At 45.0% G+C, this 20,223-nt stretch overlaps 1 protein-coding gene across 1 annotated transcript in view; it reads right to left on the minus strand.

The window, feature by feature from the left end:
* Positions 1 to 3,726: 3,726 nt before the first annotated feature.
* The window catches only part of CUNH1orf21 (chromosome unknown C1orf21 homolog), an 80,772-nt gene continuing 64,275 nt past the window's right edge, over positions 3,727 to 20,223 (minus strand). Inside the window, exons 3-5 of the mRNA XM_009275832.2 lie at positions 17,982 to 18,058; positions 13,876 to 13,936; positions 3,727 to 4,492 (exon numbers count right to left, since the gene is read on the minus strand). Of these exons, the coding sequence (XP_009274107.1) occupies positions 4,454 to 4,492; positions 13,876 to 13,936; positions 17,982 to 18,058 (177 nt within the window). The 3' untranslated portion in view covers positions 3,727 to 4,453. The remainder of the gene's footprint in view (positions 4,493 to 13,875; positions 13,937 to 17,981; positions 18,059 to 20,223) is intronic.

The following is a 20,223-nucleotide window of genomic DNA, read 5'->3' on the forward strand; positions in this document are numbered from 1 at the left end:
TGGGAGGGGGCACAGGTGAAGAGAAACTCGCAATAATTAAAAAAATAAAGGCATCTTTAGGTCAAAGCGTATGTATTGCAATAGATACAATATGGAGACAGACAGTTACTGAAGGAGACATTGCCAAAACCTCACGAAACTAGACTGAAGGTAAAATGTGTCCCTATCTCTAGTTACTAGTGATGGAGACAAAAATTAGTGTCAGATAGCCAATAAACAGAGGGTTGGGGTTTTTTTCCAGGAGTCCCTCTCCAGGTCAAGCACATCCTATGAGCACTGCATCAACCTGCACCCAAATTGCCCCAAAAGCACCAACATTCAATCTCAGCACCCCCCAGCGAGGTGAATGACGATGGTGATGCAGCAATACGGCACAGCTCTGGTGCGTTGGCTCCATGCCCGCCTGGGATGGAGCATCCATCCAGGCAGCCCTTGGAGGGATACGGGTCCCTTGGGATATGGGTCCCGTGGGTTGGTATTTGGGAGGCTTCTGCACGTACCAGCCATGGCGCAAGGCTGGATCTGGAGATAGCCACCTGCCTCTTGGGCAACCCTTCCAGCTCCCCGGTTCCTCTCCTCACTCTTGCCTGGGCCTAACGCTTGGGGCAGGCTCTGAGGAGGAAAACAGGAAAACTGGCACAGCTCAAAGGGCTTTAGAGAAAGGAAAAGGCATGTCAAGGGAAGAAAGTTGATTGCAAAACCCCTTCACCACAATTTTCTCCCAAGATCCCAGATTATGACTTGGAGTTTATTAAATAGTGCATCAGCCTCCTAAAGAGAAGTTTGGCCCCAAATCGTTTTCTTGGTATTTCTTTTAAAAGAAACCTTGAAAAACCCGTAACTAAGCACAGCATATCAGATATAAGCAATTTTCCTTCTCTTCCCACCCTCCTCTTTTCCACCACGCTGAATATATTTGAGCAGAGTAAAGTAACGTGGAGGTATGGCTTCAAGGAGAGATGCACTTTAAGCTACAGTTATCTGCTTATATTATTATAGATCCCCAGCCGCCACGTATATTTAGACTTTTAACAAAATTTGCTAGGACTTTGCAAAGGTGGATGAAATAAAGCAGGTTAAAAAGCAATGTTCATCCGAGCGACTTTGCGGGTCTGCTTGCAGCATGTGCAACTTCTTACAAGGAGGTTCAGTTGTTCCTGTCCCTTTCCCCTACACGGCTGCAGTCAGGTCCCTGCACTTGCTCTGGACATGGTTTTGCAGCAAGTTGCTGCTCAAAGCTTGAAGAGATGGTTATCCTGCTTCAACAAGCAAAGCAGACAGCTCTCAGTGGCTGAGGTGTGGAGAGAAGGATGTCAACCCAAAGCCTGAAGTGCTTAGAAACCATCTCATATTTCATAGACTTCAGACATTCAAGCCTAGAAAAAGGTTTCTGCTCTGTTTAAGTTTTGCTTCCGTAAGCATGGCTCCTTTTAATAGGTAACCAGCGCTGATCTTTGCATTTCCATATCCCAAAGAGTTTAAGAGCAAGTCTCCAGCCTGACCAAGAAGCTCAGTCAGCTGAAAACCATCAAGAAGCTCCTGGGTTCTGCCTGGTACATGGTGATGGTAGCAAGACGTGTCGTGACCAAGGATTTGCTGACTTGATATGAATAGGCAACCACCCCCCCAAAATCCTCAATTCTGTTCATGTTTCTTGTAGAAGGGTAGAGCAAATCAGTGTCTGCCACCGTTACCCCAATCCCACCAGCAGCCTAGGGAAGTCCTGGAGCACGTCAACTCCAAAGACAACTATTAACGCCCTCCAAACCTCCTGCTCATCCTCATGCCTCCACATCTGGCAGCAGGACAGTCTACCCAGGCATTCACAAATATTGACATCTAAAGGTCCACCAGTGAGGTTATAATTTATACAGAAGACTAAAGCACTTGCTGCTGGTCACATTAAGTGCACAGGTAAGATGGGAATTGCTTTTCCTCTCTCACAAAGCTTCCACCAAAGACCATGCCTTTGGTGCTATCATCATCGGCAAGGAAAAAAGAAAAAAAAATATTCAATAGGTGGCTGAAAGAAACTCGATGTAAAAGGAGGCCGGTGTATTGAAAGACCACAACGTGTCTGTAACACAGGATTTGTATGGGGAAATTTATACACGAGACGTTCAGCATCTAGAAAATGAACCATGTTTCAAAAGGACAGACCCAATTCCATCACTCTTGTACTACTTGCAAAAGCTTTATAAAGCACTTTTGAGAGAAGGCTTTGTGGGATCAAGGCCCAGGACTCTTTATTAATTAAAGTGTTTAAATAATTGAAATGCGCAGTCTCTTGACTCTCCTTAGTGTGGCTACCTGTTTGAGAGCTGACATAAATTATGGAAAAAATCATACGCAAGAGGACAGAGTTATCACCTTGAAGAGTTCCTAACAGATCAAATGGCTCCGTAGCACTGACAGATGCCAACAACCCTAAGAAGGACGATGTGATGGGAGGAGGGCGGTGAAACCTCATCTCCAGGGAGGTCGGGATGCTCGGGAAGAGCTGCGTGGCCAAAGCAGCTGCCAAAATGCAGCGAGGATTTAGGAAAATCAGAATTGGCTGGCAATTTTTGACCATCAACAGGATAAAGATGCACGTAGTGAAACATGCCAGAGAGGACCCTGCCACTGAGCTTTTATATGGAAAACTACTGAAGCTAGGTAGCACTTGAGTTGTCCCAATCCTGCGACACAGCAACCACTCGACTCAAACCGAGGTTCACAGGAGACCGGGGGACTGAGCAGTTTGCAGTGTTCAGAAATAGCTTCTACCTTAAGAAGACAGCTTGATACTGCAGCCTCACAAACACTGCTTGGAAAGCTGCTCTTGCTGGAGGTGCTCACATCCAGTCCTGCATGAATAAGAGTAACTCCCGGGTCTCTCTCCCTGGTGGATCCTCCCTATCCCACTGCCCCATCCACTGCCCGAAAGCCAAAGGAAAATCCAGTGCAGGGAAGGAAGCATGAGGAAGCTGGTTGGTTTTTTTTTTTTTACATATTCTAGGTATGGCACAGCACTGATAGGGGAACAAAATCTTCTGACGTGGACTGTCCAACCCCACTCGGAGTGAACACAGGAGGAAATCTCTTTAGTCAAGAAATTCCCTAATATTTTAGAGATTTTCAGAAGTCACAGGTGATTTTTGAGGGACTTGAAACCCTTTAAAGGGATCTGATTTTCAGAAGGCCCAGTGAAAAATGGCCAACGTTAAAGGGTTTTGGGCTGAGTGCCTCACTTAAGTGTTGGCCACATCAGCAAAAGATGCTATTAATGCAATCTCATGGTCTATTCCACATACATCGCACACATCAGAGCAATGAAATCAATACAATACAGAAATCTATGTCCTGACAAAGTTTCTCCATGGGATGCAGTGCAAACCCTGCCCTCATATGGTGTCAAAGCAGGAAGAAATATCAGCACAGGTAACAATTTCCTTTAAAATAATAAGTACAAAAGGTGTATTTTTTTTTCCTTAAGGTTTGTTTTTTTTTTTTACTCATGACAGCATTTGTTAAAAATATTACATCTGCTTTTGAGAAGGTAATATCCTCTTCATATAATATGGAAAAATAAACTCTACAGGACACGCAACAGATATCCCCAGTTGGCACAGAGCTGCTTTAAGAGATTAGATCCACAGACTCATCAACGCAGAGGGCTGGTTTTGCCTTCCTTGTCCCCAGACTCTTAAAACATTGTGTTGTAGGAATGGTAAAAGACAAGAATACATAAAAACAGTAAAATGTTTATTTTCTTAGAAAAAAAGAGATTCAAAATGATTGTGATCACACTCCCATTCGTGCTCAGCAAAGCCAATACTGCAAGCTTAGTCCTTGATTAAGATACCTATTAAATGAAACTCTTTTTCCTCTTAAAATACAAATTCCTGCTCCTGCATCACTTCCTGTATTTCAGTGATAACATGCTTTTAATGGATAATAGTTTCTCAGCTTCTTCTCAGCAGAGAAACAAGGCCTGCCATGGCAAAAACATCCCATCTCCAAAGCTTGAAATCACCAGCATTAATAAGCACTCCGGCCTGAACGCGGACTGACAGACAGCTTAAGGGTGTTTCTTAGATGCCTGAATGTTCACTTATGGAAGCTTTGCTTAACACTACCTCATCTGATAGAAAACAGGCCAGAAGCCTCAATAAAATCAACAACGTCTTTTGGATTAACTTTAAGGATTTGCTGCGTATCTGGACACAGAAAAAAGTGAGAAGTTGCAACAAGTTTTAACTAGCAGCAACAAAAACAGTTCCTTATGAGTTCTTAGCAATATTCCTCATCTGTTCATTAAGAAACACTGTAACTGAATGGAGCATATAATGTGGAAATGATCTTCTTCTGTTATGTAGTGCTGTTCGCTCTAGAAGACTTCCAAAAGGTCTCAACTGGGTTGTAATCTATTTACACAGTAGTACTCCTGGTGCGAGTGGCAGAATTGGCACTATGTGACATCCTCCTCTTCTGAACAATAATCACGACCCTGTAAGGAGAAAAGCCAGACAGTTTGTAAATGACTATTTGAAGACAGGAATAACATAAATCAGGGGAGCACTTACTAATAATTCATATCAGTTCTCTAAACTTAGGAGATTTAAGTTCAGAGCTGGGTAGAAACCTTAAAAATAGGGAATGGAGTTTGCACAACTCCTCCAACCGTTTCTGGAAGGTTTGCTTGAAACCAGGATAGGAGACTCTTCCCTTTCTGTCACCGTTAATCTCATAAATTTCATCCCCTATATTGAATTCCAGGGGGAGTCCAATAAACTGATTTACAAAACTATTTTATGTAAAGATACAACTTGATGGACACAACCCTATAGATTCCTTGCAAAAACATAATCTCCGAGGCAAAAGCAACGAAGCACATCATAATCCTATGAGCAACGCAAGCCAGCTGCTGTGAACAAGAATACCTCATCTGATAACCTCAGCAAGAGTTTAACATAAGAGCAAAAGATACTATTCGTATTGAAATTACACTTGCAAAATGGGAGAAAACAGGCTAAGCTTCACAAAACACAGACCAGTCATGTTACGCCTTACATCTCATCCCAAACGCAAGACTTGCAGCATCATCTATCTAGGTATTACCCTCAGGAAGGTCTGGAGAAGACATGTCCCGTCCCTCACTAGCTGTTTCTTGCAAAGCAGCAAGAAGAGGACCTGATGAGACCCGCTGTCCTCATGTCTCTACACGGAAACAGACGGAGCTGAGCTTTTCAACACACAAGCCACCCAAGATATCCTGCGTAAAACAATTGTCTTGAATGTAGTGTCGATAATCTCAACCTCTGGGCTATTTCCCATGTGCTGGGTGTATCACCCGAGCGCTTCTGTGGAAAATCCCAGCAGCCAAGCAAAGGGCTGGCAAAGAAGAAAAGGAGAAACACGAGACTCTCAGACCTGCAATAAAGTGTAAAAGCTCGACAACACCCTGTAAGCAGAAGAGACCAACCCAGCAGTGGTAAAACGGGTGAAACTCTACTAACCCAAGGGGTACCCAGTTGCCCCACAAATCAAAACCGGTCAATGTCCCGTCTGGAAGGAGCAGGGGAGGGAAAGAAAAAAGTAAAAAAAGAAAAGGGAGAGATACTTCTTGATGCAGCAGTCAGTTTATTTGGGATGCACAGCTGGGGTACATGTCGGGAACAAAGGCTCCAAAATGCCTCTGCAATTAAAATCCCACTGATGATGCTGGATTGTGAAGCTCGCTTTGCTGGAGGGTCCACACCCAGGAATGTGCAGTGCTTTAACAGCTCTCTATGGCCCTATACTATTAGTAAAATGGCTTTCTTAGTATGTTTAAAAAAAAACCCAAGAGACTAATCAGACCTTATTTTTATTCAGCAATCACTGACCCAGAAAGAAAGAAAAAAATACTTTTTTTAAAGTAAAAGATTTGACTCAGAAAGAAGGAATGCAGAAATACTTTGCAGCAAAGCCCAAATCCATTGGTTTTCTCCATGCCGGGGACCATGATGCACTTGGACAAAACCACGAGACTAAGCCGGTGGTGACGAAGGCTTTGTCCAACATGCTTTAGAGCTATGAAAGCCATCACCAGGCTCAGGGCATTTCCAGGAGATTCATTTAGCTGGTCACCTGGCCTCCTGCTCAAGAGGGAGCCCCATGGCCCATCATTCCCCACTCTGCTCCGTACCAGGGGCCATCAAGACTCAAACAGACCCAAAACACTGAAAGCCATCTTGCATTTTTTTCCTTCCAGTTCCTCCTGCCATTCTTCCACTTCTAGATTTGCTCTGTGGCAGCCAAGTGCATCACTCTTCAAAAGGATGCCAAGAAACCGCTTAAAAAGCAACGTGCTGAAGAAGTCTTTGCCACAGCAGGGAAATACCACCTCTCGCCCACTGCCTGAAGGCCGTGGAGAGCCAGACTGCTGCTGCCAGACACTTTATTTCCATCTTCACGCTGGTGGGGATGGAGACATGTCAGTGTCTCAGAGGTGGCCTTCCAGGCCACAGCCCTTGGTCACCGGCGGGCAGGGAGCTGCCGCCATCCCAAGCTTCCCACCAGCCTGCTCCTTCCCGTGAGTGTGTGGGCAGCGGTGGTGCAGCCAAAAGGGGGAGGAGGGTGAGAACTGCCTGAAATGCCAGAAACACCTCCCACGCTGTCCTGCAGCATGACACGCAGCTCTTCCACCCACCGTGCCCAGCATGGACCTGCAACCCTGACCTGACCAGCTAATTTGATGCCCAAACTGCGGTAATGCCTGATGGCAAGATGAGGAGCGCTGCTGCAGCTTGAGGCTGCTGTATTTTTTGCAGGGAAATGCTCCAGAGCTGGGTTTGCCCCTGGCACTTTCTTCAGCAGGGGTGGCCCCCACCAATGTGCCAGCTGGTGGGAAGGGGGAAGACACGGCGAGGGAGCGGCGTGACCAAAAAAGGCTCCCGCAGCTGCTTGGTGGCTGGCTGAAGTCTTCACATCCACTGCCCCCCTCTGCCGAAAAGCTGTGCGCAGGAGCACGCTGCGATGCAGGGGAAGGGACACATTTGCTACATGCTAAGAATAACATCGGAGTGAAGGCACGGCGGGCTGGCAGCTTGCATGCAAAATTAGGGGTTTTGCTTTCACTTGGGGTTTATGGTGAGCTAAGAGGATGTTGCTTTTATTTCCTTGGGAGAAGGAAGGACCACGTCGTCCCTCTTAGTGGTGAGACGCAATACAACCCGCGGGACCACCCCACTCTGGCAGGTTTAGCTTATTTTGTCAGCGGTGGGAATCGGCTGTGACAGCAAACACCCTGTTTTGCATGTACTCTTGCACCCATCCCAGCTGTCCTACACCCACTGCCCCGGCTACGCTGCAAAGACCCACACCAACATGCGCCCAGCATTTAATTCCAGCATGAAAACGAAGTGTGTAGGGCTCAGTCCAGCAAGGTCTGAAGCATCCTGGTCCAGTTCAGCAGGGTTAAGCACAAAGAGCAGGAAGGGGAGAAACCATGCTACAAGGAAGCCAAAAAAGTTACAATTCCCTTTTTCTTTTTTTTAAGACAAAAGCTTTTGTCTAAAGTTTATTCCCTAATTGAATTTTTATCAGTAATAACAAGGTCAGTGTTCCTCAGGATGATCAGAGAAAGAATAAAGCTGCCTTCCCTGCTGCGTTGTAAATCCAACACACAGGGGTTTCTCCTTGGTGCTTCCCTGGGCAGGAGAGGTCTCCATCTCCCCGCTGGCAGAGAACGAAGGCTGCTTTGGTCCTGCTAAGCACCGTGGCCTCAATCCAGTAAAATACTTTAAAATGTCAATTTTTGACCCCTGGGTTGTTTCAGAGGATGTTTGATACAATGCTGGAGAAGATGATACCTTGAGTGCCTGCACGTGTGATCAGTGAGAGGCCTGCTGTGCTTGAGATGGAGAATTAGCCTGGTGGGGCTGGGCAAAACCTCACTCGAAATGGTGAGCTAACAGCTTGCAAAGCTGATAAGGTCTTCTGAAGAAACCACACTGAAATACTGACCATGTGAAGCCGCAGTCAGATGAGCTCCACGACATGAGCAGAGGAGCTCCGGTAGTATCTGAGTGCAGATCGAAGTTATAGTGGGGGTTTTTTTGGGAGCAGATGTGTATCAAGAAGGAAAGAAGAAAGCAGGAAAGGTGACACCCCCCCCACCCCACCCCCAAATAGAGCAGCATCATGGCCGGAAAATGAGGATGCACGATTGCTGGCCAAACCCTGTCCCCTGCTGCCCAGGGGAGCAGGCTCCCACATCCAGAGGAGCCACAGGCACAGACCGCGCAGCTGGTAACAGCAATGCATGGGCCATCCTTTAATAGCCCTTGATAGCATAGGCTATTAAATAAGTTTTAATGATTGAGAGTGTAAATGAACTACACCGAGGAAGATGAGAATGGGAACATGTGTATCCAAGTCCAGGTAATTCCTGCGAAATCCCGTCTTCCTCCCCTGCAGTTTCAAAATCCAACTTTCAACTTTGGTAGATGTCCACAGAAACGCCTTAACACAAGTGTGTGAATTTAAGGTAACTAAAAAAAGCCTTACGCGCCTTTCCTGCTGCTTGTACCCAAACCAGAAGGGCTCATTCCCCTGCTCTCTCCCCTTGCTGCATCTAGAAAGCACTACCATCCTGATGCCCCTACCAGGGCATGCATCACGGCTGATGATATCCTTTTAGAGAAAAAAAAAGAAAAAGTAAAAAAAAACCCAATCACAGGAAAAGCCCTTTTCCCCATTGTTGCGGGTGACTGGCCAATAAAGAAAAACCCATGCTGCTCGAACGCAGAAGCCTTCCCGGTTCAACAGCCTTTTGTGCAGCTGGCGGACTTGCAGAGGGCGAGAAGGCAGCTCAGGAGATGCTTCTTCCGCCATGGCTCTGCAGCTTGGCACCAGCATCCTCACGCCCCGGCCCTGGCGAGGAGAGGAGGAAGAGGAGGCCGGCCGGACCGGGAGAGGGAAATGAGCTGCACCAAGCAGCCCTTTCTTCTGCGACGGCTGAAAGAGCTTGCGGGACACAGTGGCCCCTTTCAGAGGAGATGGCCGGTGCTGGGAAATGTTAGCCTGGCTCTGCGGTGGGAACCCTTTTTATCAGTTTGGTTTTGTTTACAGCACTCACAGGAAGGATGGGAAGAAAATGCCGGGAGGCGGCACTAAATAATTGTATACTGTGCTAATTTTTGTTCGTTTCTTATTTTGTTAGAGAAAAATTAAGAGTCATTAAGAGCAATCCACTTTGCTAATGAGTTTTAGCCTAATAATTCGTCCCTTGCATATGTTTTGGTTAGCAACCCCCCTATCTCTAACAGCACTTTAAATAAGATACAAGGAACTTCATTGTGTCTTCCTCCCGCGTTTCATGCCCAGTTTTACAAACGAGGGGATGGAGCGAGTTGCCGCCGGGCATCTCTCCCATCTCTCCAACAACAAACCAGTAGTCTCCAACCTGACTCCTGGCGGCCAGGTGTGCGGATTGGCGGAGAAACCCCTGCAAACCCACCCCGACACCAGTGCCGGTGTTCAAGACCAAGTTATTTCTCGACCCAAAGTGACATGCCCTGTGGGAGCGGAAACACGATGCCCTGGGCTCGGGGTATCCACCAGCTGCATGAAAGTTCGCAGCAAGACATTTTCATGTGCTATGACATTTTTTAATCTCATTTTTTTTCCATGAGCATGTTTGCATTGTGATTATTTTTTATGAACCACTGTAGCCATGTAGGAAACAGCTTATGATGATGGGACCACTAATGATTTCCTGTGGTACAGTTTACCTGGATTGTTTTGTTGGTTTGGTTTTTTTTAAACCACAAAGCCAGAGATGCTTCTCTTCTGGGGGTACAATCCCCCGGTATAATCCCAGAAATTGCTTGTCAACTGTTCAATTATACCTCAGCCTTGGTATTTTTTCCTACAGTGAGACAGCTGCCTACACACTGTGCCACAGCCTCCAGTAATAATAAATACTTAAAGGAAATAATTTCTGATGATCGTTTTACTGCTCCGTATGTAGGATTCAGAGAAAGCAGTCATTTTTCAGACCATTTTCCGTGATAGCCATTATCAAGATGTTTTCACCAGCAAGCGCTAAATAGGGTAAATTTTCCACATTCAACATTTCATACATCACAGCTTCTAATTTTGCTTTTATTTCGTATTTTCATGGAAGCCTTGGTGGGACAAGGCCCCCTCAAGTCTGTGGACTTGAGCCTGCAAAGACGGTGCCCAGGATTAACTCTCCGCTCTGAGCCGTCCTGTTCAATTAATGGGATTTCTTCTTAGGGGGTAAGGTGGAGTTTGCGTGTGGTCCTGCACAATCAGGGTCCAAATAAAGTTGAGATGGGCAGGGGGGGAAGACTGGAGAAATTTTAAGAGAGATATGGTAATTCTACTGTGTTTCACAGCAACTCTTTGTGAATCCACATACAATATCTAACTAAATCAGTCCTTGCACTATTAGATTAGTGAGAACATAGGTAACTAATTTATTTGCCTGAATACCAATACAAATGGCCTGACTTTGCTATACTTTCTCACTGCAGCCAGCAGAAAACACCAGGTGTCATGCAGACAGGGACACTGTTAGTGGGATGCACTATTATCTTCTTTATCAGAGACGGTATTTAAAAAACATTTATCACACTCTGATGAGTGCAGCGACTTTCCCCGTCCCGGCTGGTGGGGCCCATTTCTCCTCTTCTGGGCATCACGCAGCAGATCTCAGATTTATCTGGCGGTGGCCGCATTTGCTTTAGGAAGGATGTGTCAGTCACTCTCTGCTTCCTTCTTGGGTTCCCGAAGTCATATTTCTGCCCTGATTTCTCAGGTCAAGCAAATCACTTGCACCTCTGACCAACGTCTTTCTAATTTACTCTGGGGGGGCTCTCTCCTCAAGCTTAATTGCTGCTATTATTTGTTGCTTATCCTCTGCTGGAATATATTTATACGACTTTAGGCAAGCCCAGTTTTCAAAAAATGATGATAATGCTGTCACCAGGTGAGCTGCCTGTCTCTGCTCCATTTTCTTCCCAAACTCCGTATGCATGTACCTTTTTGTCTCCAAAAGCAAAGCCCATGACTCTACTCACAGTAACTTCAGCGAGTGTGAAACCCCGAGAGGACTCGCTGCAGCTCCTGGCAGATGTCAGACGCATTTCTGAGCCAGCTTTTGCCACAACTCTCAGGGCCTTACGCTGCCCACAGGTGACTTGGTCTTTCCTCTTCCTCTTCTCTCTCAGTGTGGTGCACATCCAGCCTTGGTGCTGCGCTGAAGCTGTGCTCACCCTCTACTACTACACCAGCATCCCACCGTCTGAAAACCATCCCACAGCTGTGCTGAGATTTGTTCAACCTTTTAATCGCCTGGTTCCTATCTGTCTGGATGCATGTTGCTACGCCATGGAAACACCATCACAAGAAGTGCTCCATGGTCTGACATATACACAACATATATACATGACATATACACATGACATTTAACTACTGTTTCCTGTGCTGTCAACTGCTTAACTCTACCCAGCTACTCCCAACCTCCCCCATAACTTTATATCTCTGGCTTCTCATCAGGTTTTTGGGGGGGTTTTAGCTCAAATTCTGGGGCTTCTGAAATGACTGGGTTGACTCTAGCAGAACCAACATCTAACCCTGTGTGCGCGGCTGACTTCTACATTCTCAATCAGTCCTACCTCAGCATTCAGTGCCGAGCCTTTGTTTCAGTATTTCTTCCTTGCAACAAACCCTATGAATTGAATTACCACAGTCACACGCAGTTCCATACATGCAAGTTCAGCTCTAGCTCTCTGAGCAGGGACAGACACTCACACAGAGATAGGAACAGATGTCTCCCTCTGAATGCCTCACAGTGTTTTGACACTGGATTTTGGTAGACAGAAGCTCCATGCGTTGGGGTTGACATTCTGTTTTTTACCTTTGGGTGGCATTTGCAGAAGGCAGTTTGTACGGGCAGCCAGGAACACAGGCGCGTGCTGGGGTACCGACACAGGGGCTAGACTTTCAGAGAAATTCTCCAGACCATTTCATTAAGGCTTTTTTTGATCTCCAGGATTCATAAACACTTCATATTTTCAGTTGCTGAAACATCAGCCTGTGTTCTTTCCATTTCACACTTTGATTGCAGAAATTTTATTTTAGCTGACCTTCCTGTCCGTTTAATCGTTTTGCTGAGTCCCAAAGGCCCATTTAATTTTCCTCTCTAATTTGTAGCACACACATTAGAGTTGTTGTTACTCATTTGTATTAGGTGACCTAATACCCCTTGGGATTTCAACGCAAGTGGAGGGATGTTTTGCTTCTGACTATAGAGTTTCTGTAGACATAGCCCGTGGAGTCAATGATGGACAGCATGTCTCCATTACAAATCCAACGCTACTCATGGCCATGGTTACCACGTGAACATTACAACATGTTTTGGGACCTCATCAACCATAGGCAATGCCCCCCCCACTTCTGCAGACTATTTCAGCCATAACTGGTGAGCTGCTCAGTGATATAATTCTTTTAATTGTTCGACTGCTGTCCTCCATTCCCTGGAGGAGGGACTCAAAATGCTATTTAGGGATCAAACAAAACCCCTCATATTTTCCAATCTTTTTGGCACTTGTGGCGGATACCTAGAAAAAACAATGTATTGTGGGCAAAGATTAATTAAAAACCCCAAAACTTCTCTTAGGGAGACTATTTCCTCAGGCACAGGAGGTTCCCAGAGAGAGCAAATACCATGTTCAGCTGCGCATTAACTCCTGCCAATCCCATCAACTGTCAGCAGCTTGAAATGCATGGAAGCCATCTTTCTCTCTTTGACAGATAAAACTGTGTATTTCCTCTAAATAGGCAATCTCCTGATCTAGAAGATAAATTAGTACAAGAGCCCTGGAGAACACCTGCAAGCATCTGAGAGCATGGTCCAAACAGCGAGGAGACACGGTCAACTGCATCTCAATGTGGCAGCTGGTGAATGAATGGTATTACTGTCCTGAAACAAATCTCGAAAACAAAAACTAACCTCAATTCATAATTAGATACAGCCATCAGATAGTCTGGTATGTAGATAAGATAGATCTTTGGAAAATCCATTTCACTGGAGATTCTGTGTTTGACATTATGGAAGGTGATGATGTCCACGAAAAGCATCTAAATATTTATAGGGTGAATGCACTTATTCAAAGGAGACGTAGCTATATTATGGATATGTAGAAATTCTACTTTTAAATGCATATAGGTTAAGTAAAATCTTACTCCTGTGAAATACTGGTATAGAAATACTCTCCTCGGGAATCTACAAACTCCTCCTCACTTCTACTCTTCCCCTTTATCTTTTTGCTTTCATGACTTTTTTTTTTTTTTAGAGGAGTGGAAAAAATTTGTTGTTGCTTGGGGACAAATAAGGATTCACCTGCTGTAGCACTCCAACTCCTAAGACCAGGAGTGTCGGCAAAAATGTTCAGAGTCATCCAAGTAAAAATTTCCCTCCTACTCTGCAACCCAACACTCAACACTACTTTATTCCAATTGGGGAAGCCAATATTTAAATTTGTTGCTTGGGACAAATAAGAGATTCACCTGCTGTAGCACTCCAACTCCTAAGACCAGGAGTGTCGGCAAAAATGGCAGAAATTCAGAGTCATCCAAGTAAAAATTTCCCTCCTACTCTGCAACCCAACACTACAAATTACTTTATTCCAATTGGGGAAGCCAATATTTAATATCAAGTATCAAATAAGATACACCACTCCAAAATATGAAGTGTAAAGAGTATATTGGTGAGTGAACATCAGCTCAAGGTATAAGCAAAGGCTGAGATCTAGACTGGATCCAAATAGCCCATTTAATTAATGAGTGAAAACGTATATTTACTTTATTGTGTCTTACCTTTTCAATTTTTTCATCAAGCATTCTGAAGAATTCTTGTTGGCTTTCAGAGATGTGCATGCTAAAAGGCAAAGGAAGAGTATCAGTACCAACAGGATTTCTTCCATTTTAAAATACTGATGCTGCAGTCCAGGGTTGTTGAGGGACTCAGCTGTAAGCTTTCACCACTGTGAAAAATAAACCACTTTACACTTTCGTCTACTTTCCTTTTTCTGGTTTGCCCACAGAAGAATTATTGCATTTAGTTCTGTGTATGCGTGCTGAACTTGGGATGGTAACTAGGACCTGCGTGCATCCAGAGGAGACTATTCCCTTTTCCAGGCAGGTTGCAGAAACTTAATAGCTCGCTACCATTCCTTGGGCCAGTAAGAGCCCCCTCTGTGTCAAGACAGAAGGTCTTCCAAGACTGCCAACCTCACCACCACAAAATGAGATGCCTACAATGTGAGGTTAAAGCCTCGCACTGAAGATCTGCCTGCCCTGCTACAGCTGGGCTCTGTACTCAACACCCAGGAACATCTACAAGCCCAGGCTGGTCCTTCCCCTCCCCGACAGGTGGTCCTTGCTGCTCCCTGAGCGGACCCAGCAGATTATTCACTTCAATTAATTCTGCAGCACCAAGAGGCTCAGGGTTAGTGATACGATTTTGCATTAGTGAAGACAGCTGGAAAATACTCTTATTCGTTGTCTGTAAAACGCTGATGGTGGCACAAGACAACAGGCCCTTCCCCAAGGGGGACCCGCAAGCTAAAAATACAGGAAGGTTGGATGCAAAGGGAAGGATGAGGAGACAAAGATGAGGATGCATGGCAGGTGGTATTTGGGGTGTGTCTGCTTTATTTATGTTAGGGGGTGGTAAGAGCCTCCTTCCTGAAATAATGATATCCCTCCGGGAAGGTAAAGCTGGAGCATCCTCTGGAACCACAGCAGGGAGGAGCACCTGAGCCCACAGGGGGCCGGAGGAAAGCTCCAGGGACTCAATGTGAGACAAAAAAAGGAAGGATGGGAGACTGGTGTCACTGTTAACAGTGATGCCAAATGGTTAGAAGGGGACACAGCTCTCGGAGATTTCCTCCGACGCTAAAAGCTGGTTCGGCTTGCTGAATTCCCACCCCAGACTCCTCTTCCTTGGCATGATCCTTTCAGCCGTAATGAGTTAATACTTTTCCCAAGTGCCCAACAACACGCTGCACTTTCCTACAAAGCTCAGCATTCATACTTCACTTGCTATCAGGATGAACATATACAATGATTTGCTTATGCTGGACATAAATGAAGACTCAGTTCAGAAAAGAAGGTCACAGAAGTGGCATTAAAACCTAAAGCTGGTAATTCAGGAGAGGGAACAATTCACCTTTCAGTGGCTGTGGGAGTTTTTGTCCCCAGCTGTCTGCCTGTCCCTCAGGTTCCCACCTCCACCTGAGGTGGGGAAAAAAAATGCTTCTTTGGGGCAGCTGACCCTGTCACCTGCATATTCAGGTGTCTTGGAGAGGGGCTTTAGGGCAGTACAGCCCTTTCTGGGTAGGTAAGCACTAGAAACATATTCTTGCCTTTGCAACATCATAGATCCGGTTTCTAATAAAATGAGTTGATACTGTAGTGACTCACCCCAACCATAATTTAAAAGGAAATTAAAGGAAGGAGGGGAAAAAAAAAAAAGGAGTATTGTGTTGCCACATACATGAAAAGTCCCACAGGAGGTCCTAAAGCCCTTACAGGCCATGATATTCAGAGAAGTCTGTCTGGGCAGTAAAATTGCCCTACAATTTAGAGATGCAACACACACACCCCACAAATGCTGACACAGTGTGTATTTTGAGGATCTGTGTAAAATTATAAAATCCTTGGCAGGGTGGGGAACTGACAGAGTTAATGAACAACTGGGAGAGTCAGAAAACCACCGAACCTAAGCAGAGTCCTTGGGTATCCCTCCAGAAGAAAAAGCTCTCCCCAAATAGAAACGTGGATTTAATTTTCCTTGTAAGAAGCGCATCAGAAGCCATGAGAATGCATTTTTAGACGTTTCATGGCAGGCCAATGAAACATATTTTACCAAAAGATGGGATCTTTATCCCTAGTATCAGTACTGACTGGGTGATGAATGGATTGGGAGCAGCCTTGCTGAGGAGGACTTGGGGATACTGGTGGGTAACAAATTGGACATTGAGCCAGCAATGTGTGCTTGCAGCCCAGAAAGCCAATTGCGTCCTGGGTGCATCACCTGCAGCGTGGCCAGCAGGTCGATGGGGGTGATGCTCCCCCGCTACTCCGCTCTGGTGAGACCCCAGGTGGAGCACTGCATCTGGGTCCCCAGTACAGGAAAGACATGGACCTGTTAGAGCAGGTCCAGAGGAGGGCCACAAAAATGATCCAAGGGCTGGAACACCTCTGCTATGGGGAAAGGCTGAGAGAGTTGGGGTTGTTCAACCTGGAGAAGAGAAGGCTCTTGGGAGACCTTATCGCAGCCTTTCAGTACTTAAAGGGGGCTTACAAGAAAGATGGAGAGAGACTTTTTACAAAGGCCTGTAGTGACAGGACAGGGGTCCTACAAGATGTATCTAATGATTTATCTATTCATTTCTGCTCTTTTAGCATTCCACCCAATGCCACCCCCCATTGCAATCAGAATTGTCACGGTTTTCAGATGATAAACCTTAAAAAAAAATTGTGCATGATAACAGATATTTGCTGACTTGGTGATTAGCAACTCAAATACATGTAGCCACTTTATAAACAGAAATCCAATGGTACATTGGGTAAACAGCAGAGGCTTGGGCAAACAGCAGAGGTTTTACCCAACAACCTAATGGTACATTCTGTAACTGTCCAAGATGTTTCCTTATTTTTGCAGGACTGAGACAGAAACATTCACCTCGCCAACATGCCATCTTTAGTTTTTTTGGTGAATAAAGGTCAGTTTTGATTTCTGCGGTGACTTTTAAAATCAGAGTTTGATGAAAGAATGGACCCTCGACCCCACGCAGTCCCTCTGCCTTGGATGCACCAGAAGAGATGACCCATCAAAAGAAATGTCCCTTTTTTAGCCCAGGCTGATTAGCCTCCTGTTAGAGCATCTTAAATACATCTCTGACCCTGCTGGGAAGGACCAAGCCACAATAATGAAGTACAGCTTTGCTGAAGGGTGATTTTACCTCCACCTCCCTACCGTGAACTTCTTTGCAATTACATCTGAAGTGCTCGATTTTTCCTTTTGAAAGGAGGCTGAATTATACTGTCAGTTGCTTAGGAAATTACTGAATTTTCCAGAGTTGAAACCATGTACAACGCACTTGGTATGCAGCAAGTTTAAGTTAATAAGTGCCCTGAAGGCACGGCATGAAGAACAGCATTTCCACTATTGTTCAAAATCCAACAGTAAAGCTTTATCACTTCTTCATTACAAACCCGATATATGGCTCCATGTAATCTGTTATTTTCAATCCAATTAGTGATTAAAATGTAACGGTGATTTAGATAAGAAACGAGTTACTAATATCAACAACCAGCTTTGTCACAGGAGTTAAGTAATTCATGGCATATGTAACGCTGGCTGATCTCAGCCAGGGTACAGCACAGAACTGCGAGCAAAGGATGGAGAAATGCTCAGCTACAAAACAACCCTCATTTTAAGAAACAACTTGACCGTTTTAAATGGAAGAAGCTTACCATTCCTAATCCCAGGCAGTATAGCTGCTAACCTAAGCCAAGAGCTAGCAAATACTTCCCTGGGAACTTAACCGATAGTATTTAGGAACACTAGGGCATATAAAATTTTGTTTATGTGTAAGTTGTATGGAAAGCTGAGAAATAACACAGTATGGTACTCCTAGAAGGCACGGCAAGATGCATCTCACACATTTTAAGTCCTGCATCTTAGCTGTGCAAAGGAGAGGAGGCTGCAGGGATGCCGGCACAAGCGCTGCCCGGCTGTGTCATTGGTATCAGGACACAGGCGACCTTACCTATTTTATTTACATTGAGCATGGTTTTAGGGCTGCTGGAACCACCAGTTGGTTTTTGCTAGGCAATAATTGGGAATCTCACAGATACTGCTTAATCCTGTGTTTATTTGTATTACAATTAAAAAAAAAAAAAATTGAACTTACTTTGCTCTGGGTTGATGTACTAATCCTGGGATCTCTTTATTAGATTTAAGTCTTACATTTGAACTGGCACTTTTTTCCTGAAACACACAAAAAACACACAACAGAGATACCATCAGTATCTATGAAGCACACAAAGTGTGACAGGCATTTGTCATCACAGTGTCACACTGCGGTGAGTTCAGGCTCTTCTACCTGTACAACTGAATGAGAAAAGCTCATCAAAAATGAAATTAAAGGCAACACAATTGATGCAATGACCCCGATTGGGCAATTTTTAAATGTCACAGGCTTGGTGGCCCGTGGGATTGCCCCTGGGTCACCAGGTGAAATCCATCCAGGACGCGTAGCGATCAAACACCACGCTGGCTACCAACTCTCCAGTAGTCCATGGAAAATGAGGTGTGCAGCTGCGGCTTGGATCCTTGTAGACTTGTATCAATAACACCACCGATTGGCACCTTTAATGGAGCAAGGCAAAGCATTGGAAAGGCAGAGCCCCAGAGTCACCCCAGACCTGTAGGTTTGCTCAGAACAGAGGTGAGAAAAATTAGCATCACGTGGCAAACCGTATGTGGGAGAAAGCATACATTAAACGTGCCAGTGAGAAGAGCAGCAATGGCAGACTTGACCTGCTCAGCTAGAAAATTGGACACAAGGGGCCCAAGGAAGCAAACCAGAATAAGTTTATAGACAAGAACACAACCATGTCCTCCACAGAGGACCAGAGCCATTAAAAACATCTTAAAAAAGGCATGGGCAGGGAAAAGAGTTTAGTTGAGAGCCAGCACTTCAACATAACATCTTGTCCTCATGCCAAAAGCTTCTGTAAACCAAAGCTTAGTGCACACACATATCTATTGTCTGCAAAAACCTGGAGAAGGATAGGGCCCCTTCCAGATCTTCCCAGCACTGTGTGTTAGGGAAAACTGCTGGTGCAGATGGGAGAGAGCTGAGTCAAATTTTACAGCTCACCCGCTCCACAAATCCATCTGAATTTCTTAGGCATGTCATGCCCATGACAATTTAAGAAATGTAAACCCAAGAATTAGTGCCTTTGTGGGTAATTTTGGTGTTTTTGTTTTGTCTTATTTAGTCTTTGGATGTCTGAATCACACAACATGATTTTTAAGAGGGCTACTAAATCACTGGATTAAAAAAAAAAAAGAGGCTGTCTAGCAGTTAATATTTTAATGAATAATTCTACAAGGGCTGTAAACATCAACTGCCTCAGCATATTTAACACTGTTTAATGCATATCTTCTAATCCTCCTAAACAGAAAACGGTGTCTTGCATGAAAATAAGTGAGAGAGAAACAAGCCTTTCTTCCAAGCCTTAACAAACGTCTCTCTATGTTTGTTACATCCCACCAGCCACTGCCTGCCCATGATCCTATCATGTCAAGTCAAAGCAGCAGAACAGAAGACGAAACTACTTGCTTTCAAAGCATCTTCTAATTTTAACAGTGTTAACGGGGGATGACTATGTACATGCATGTTGCGTGTGTGATGAACATGCATATACATAGTCATACAACTCATACGAGTTGATGTATGACTCATACAACTGTCAAGCAAAATAAAGAGAGAGGGATAGGTCTCATGGAGAAGACACCAAAACCAGAAATCAGCTAAATCCCAACCTCATGCACCAGGTGAGACTTTTTCCTCAAATCTGCTCCACCAGTTCGTTTGCCACAATGCAGAGGCAGACACAAGGAATGGTCCGCACTGCACATCTGGGATGGCACATCTGGATGGTCCACTGGTAGGCATGTTCTGCCGCCATAACACCTCCTGCCCACCTACTGCAACACAAGGTGAATTTTGGGCTATCTTCTGTCTCTGCATACTGTCACCCTGGAGGCACAGACCTTTCCCCACCAAAAAACTGCTGCAAATCCATTGGCTCAATTAAAAGGGAAGGGAAGTTCTGATTTATAGCTCCTGCGTCGGGAGCTGTGATAAATCACGGTGGTGCAAAGCCAGCTTTCCACACCTCCACTTGTGGTTTAGCGTCAGTGCAGCTCTATCAATAGCTGGAATCAGCACAAATCCCAGCCTAAAGAAACTTATGTCACTTAGGAACAAATAGAAAGACACAAGGAAAATGTACATTGCCTTCTCTCTGTGGGTCCCAGAGCAACATTCAGAATATTAACTGACTCACACAGGAAGACGGAAATAAAATTCCAGTTTACTTGACTTCAAGATCCCAAAATTTACTTTTTCCCTCCTATTGCTT

Source organism: Aptenodytes forsteri, unplaced genomic scaffold (genome assembly GCF_000699145.1).
Source record: "Aptenodytes forsteri isolate BGI_AS27 unplaced genomic scaffold, ASM69914v1 Scaffold289, whole genome shotgun sequence".
NCBI lineage: Eukaryota > Metazoa > Chordata > Aves > Sphenisciformes > Spheniscidae > Aptenodytes > Aptenodytes forsteri.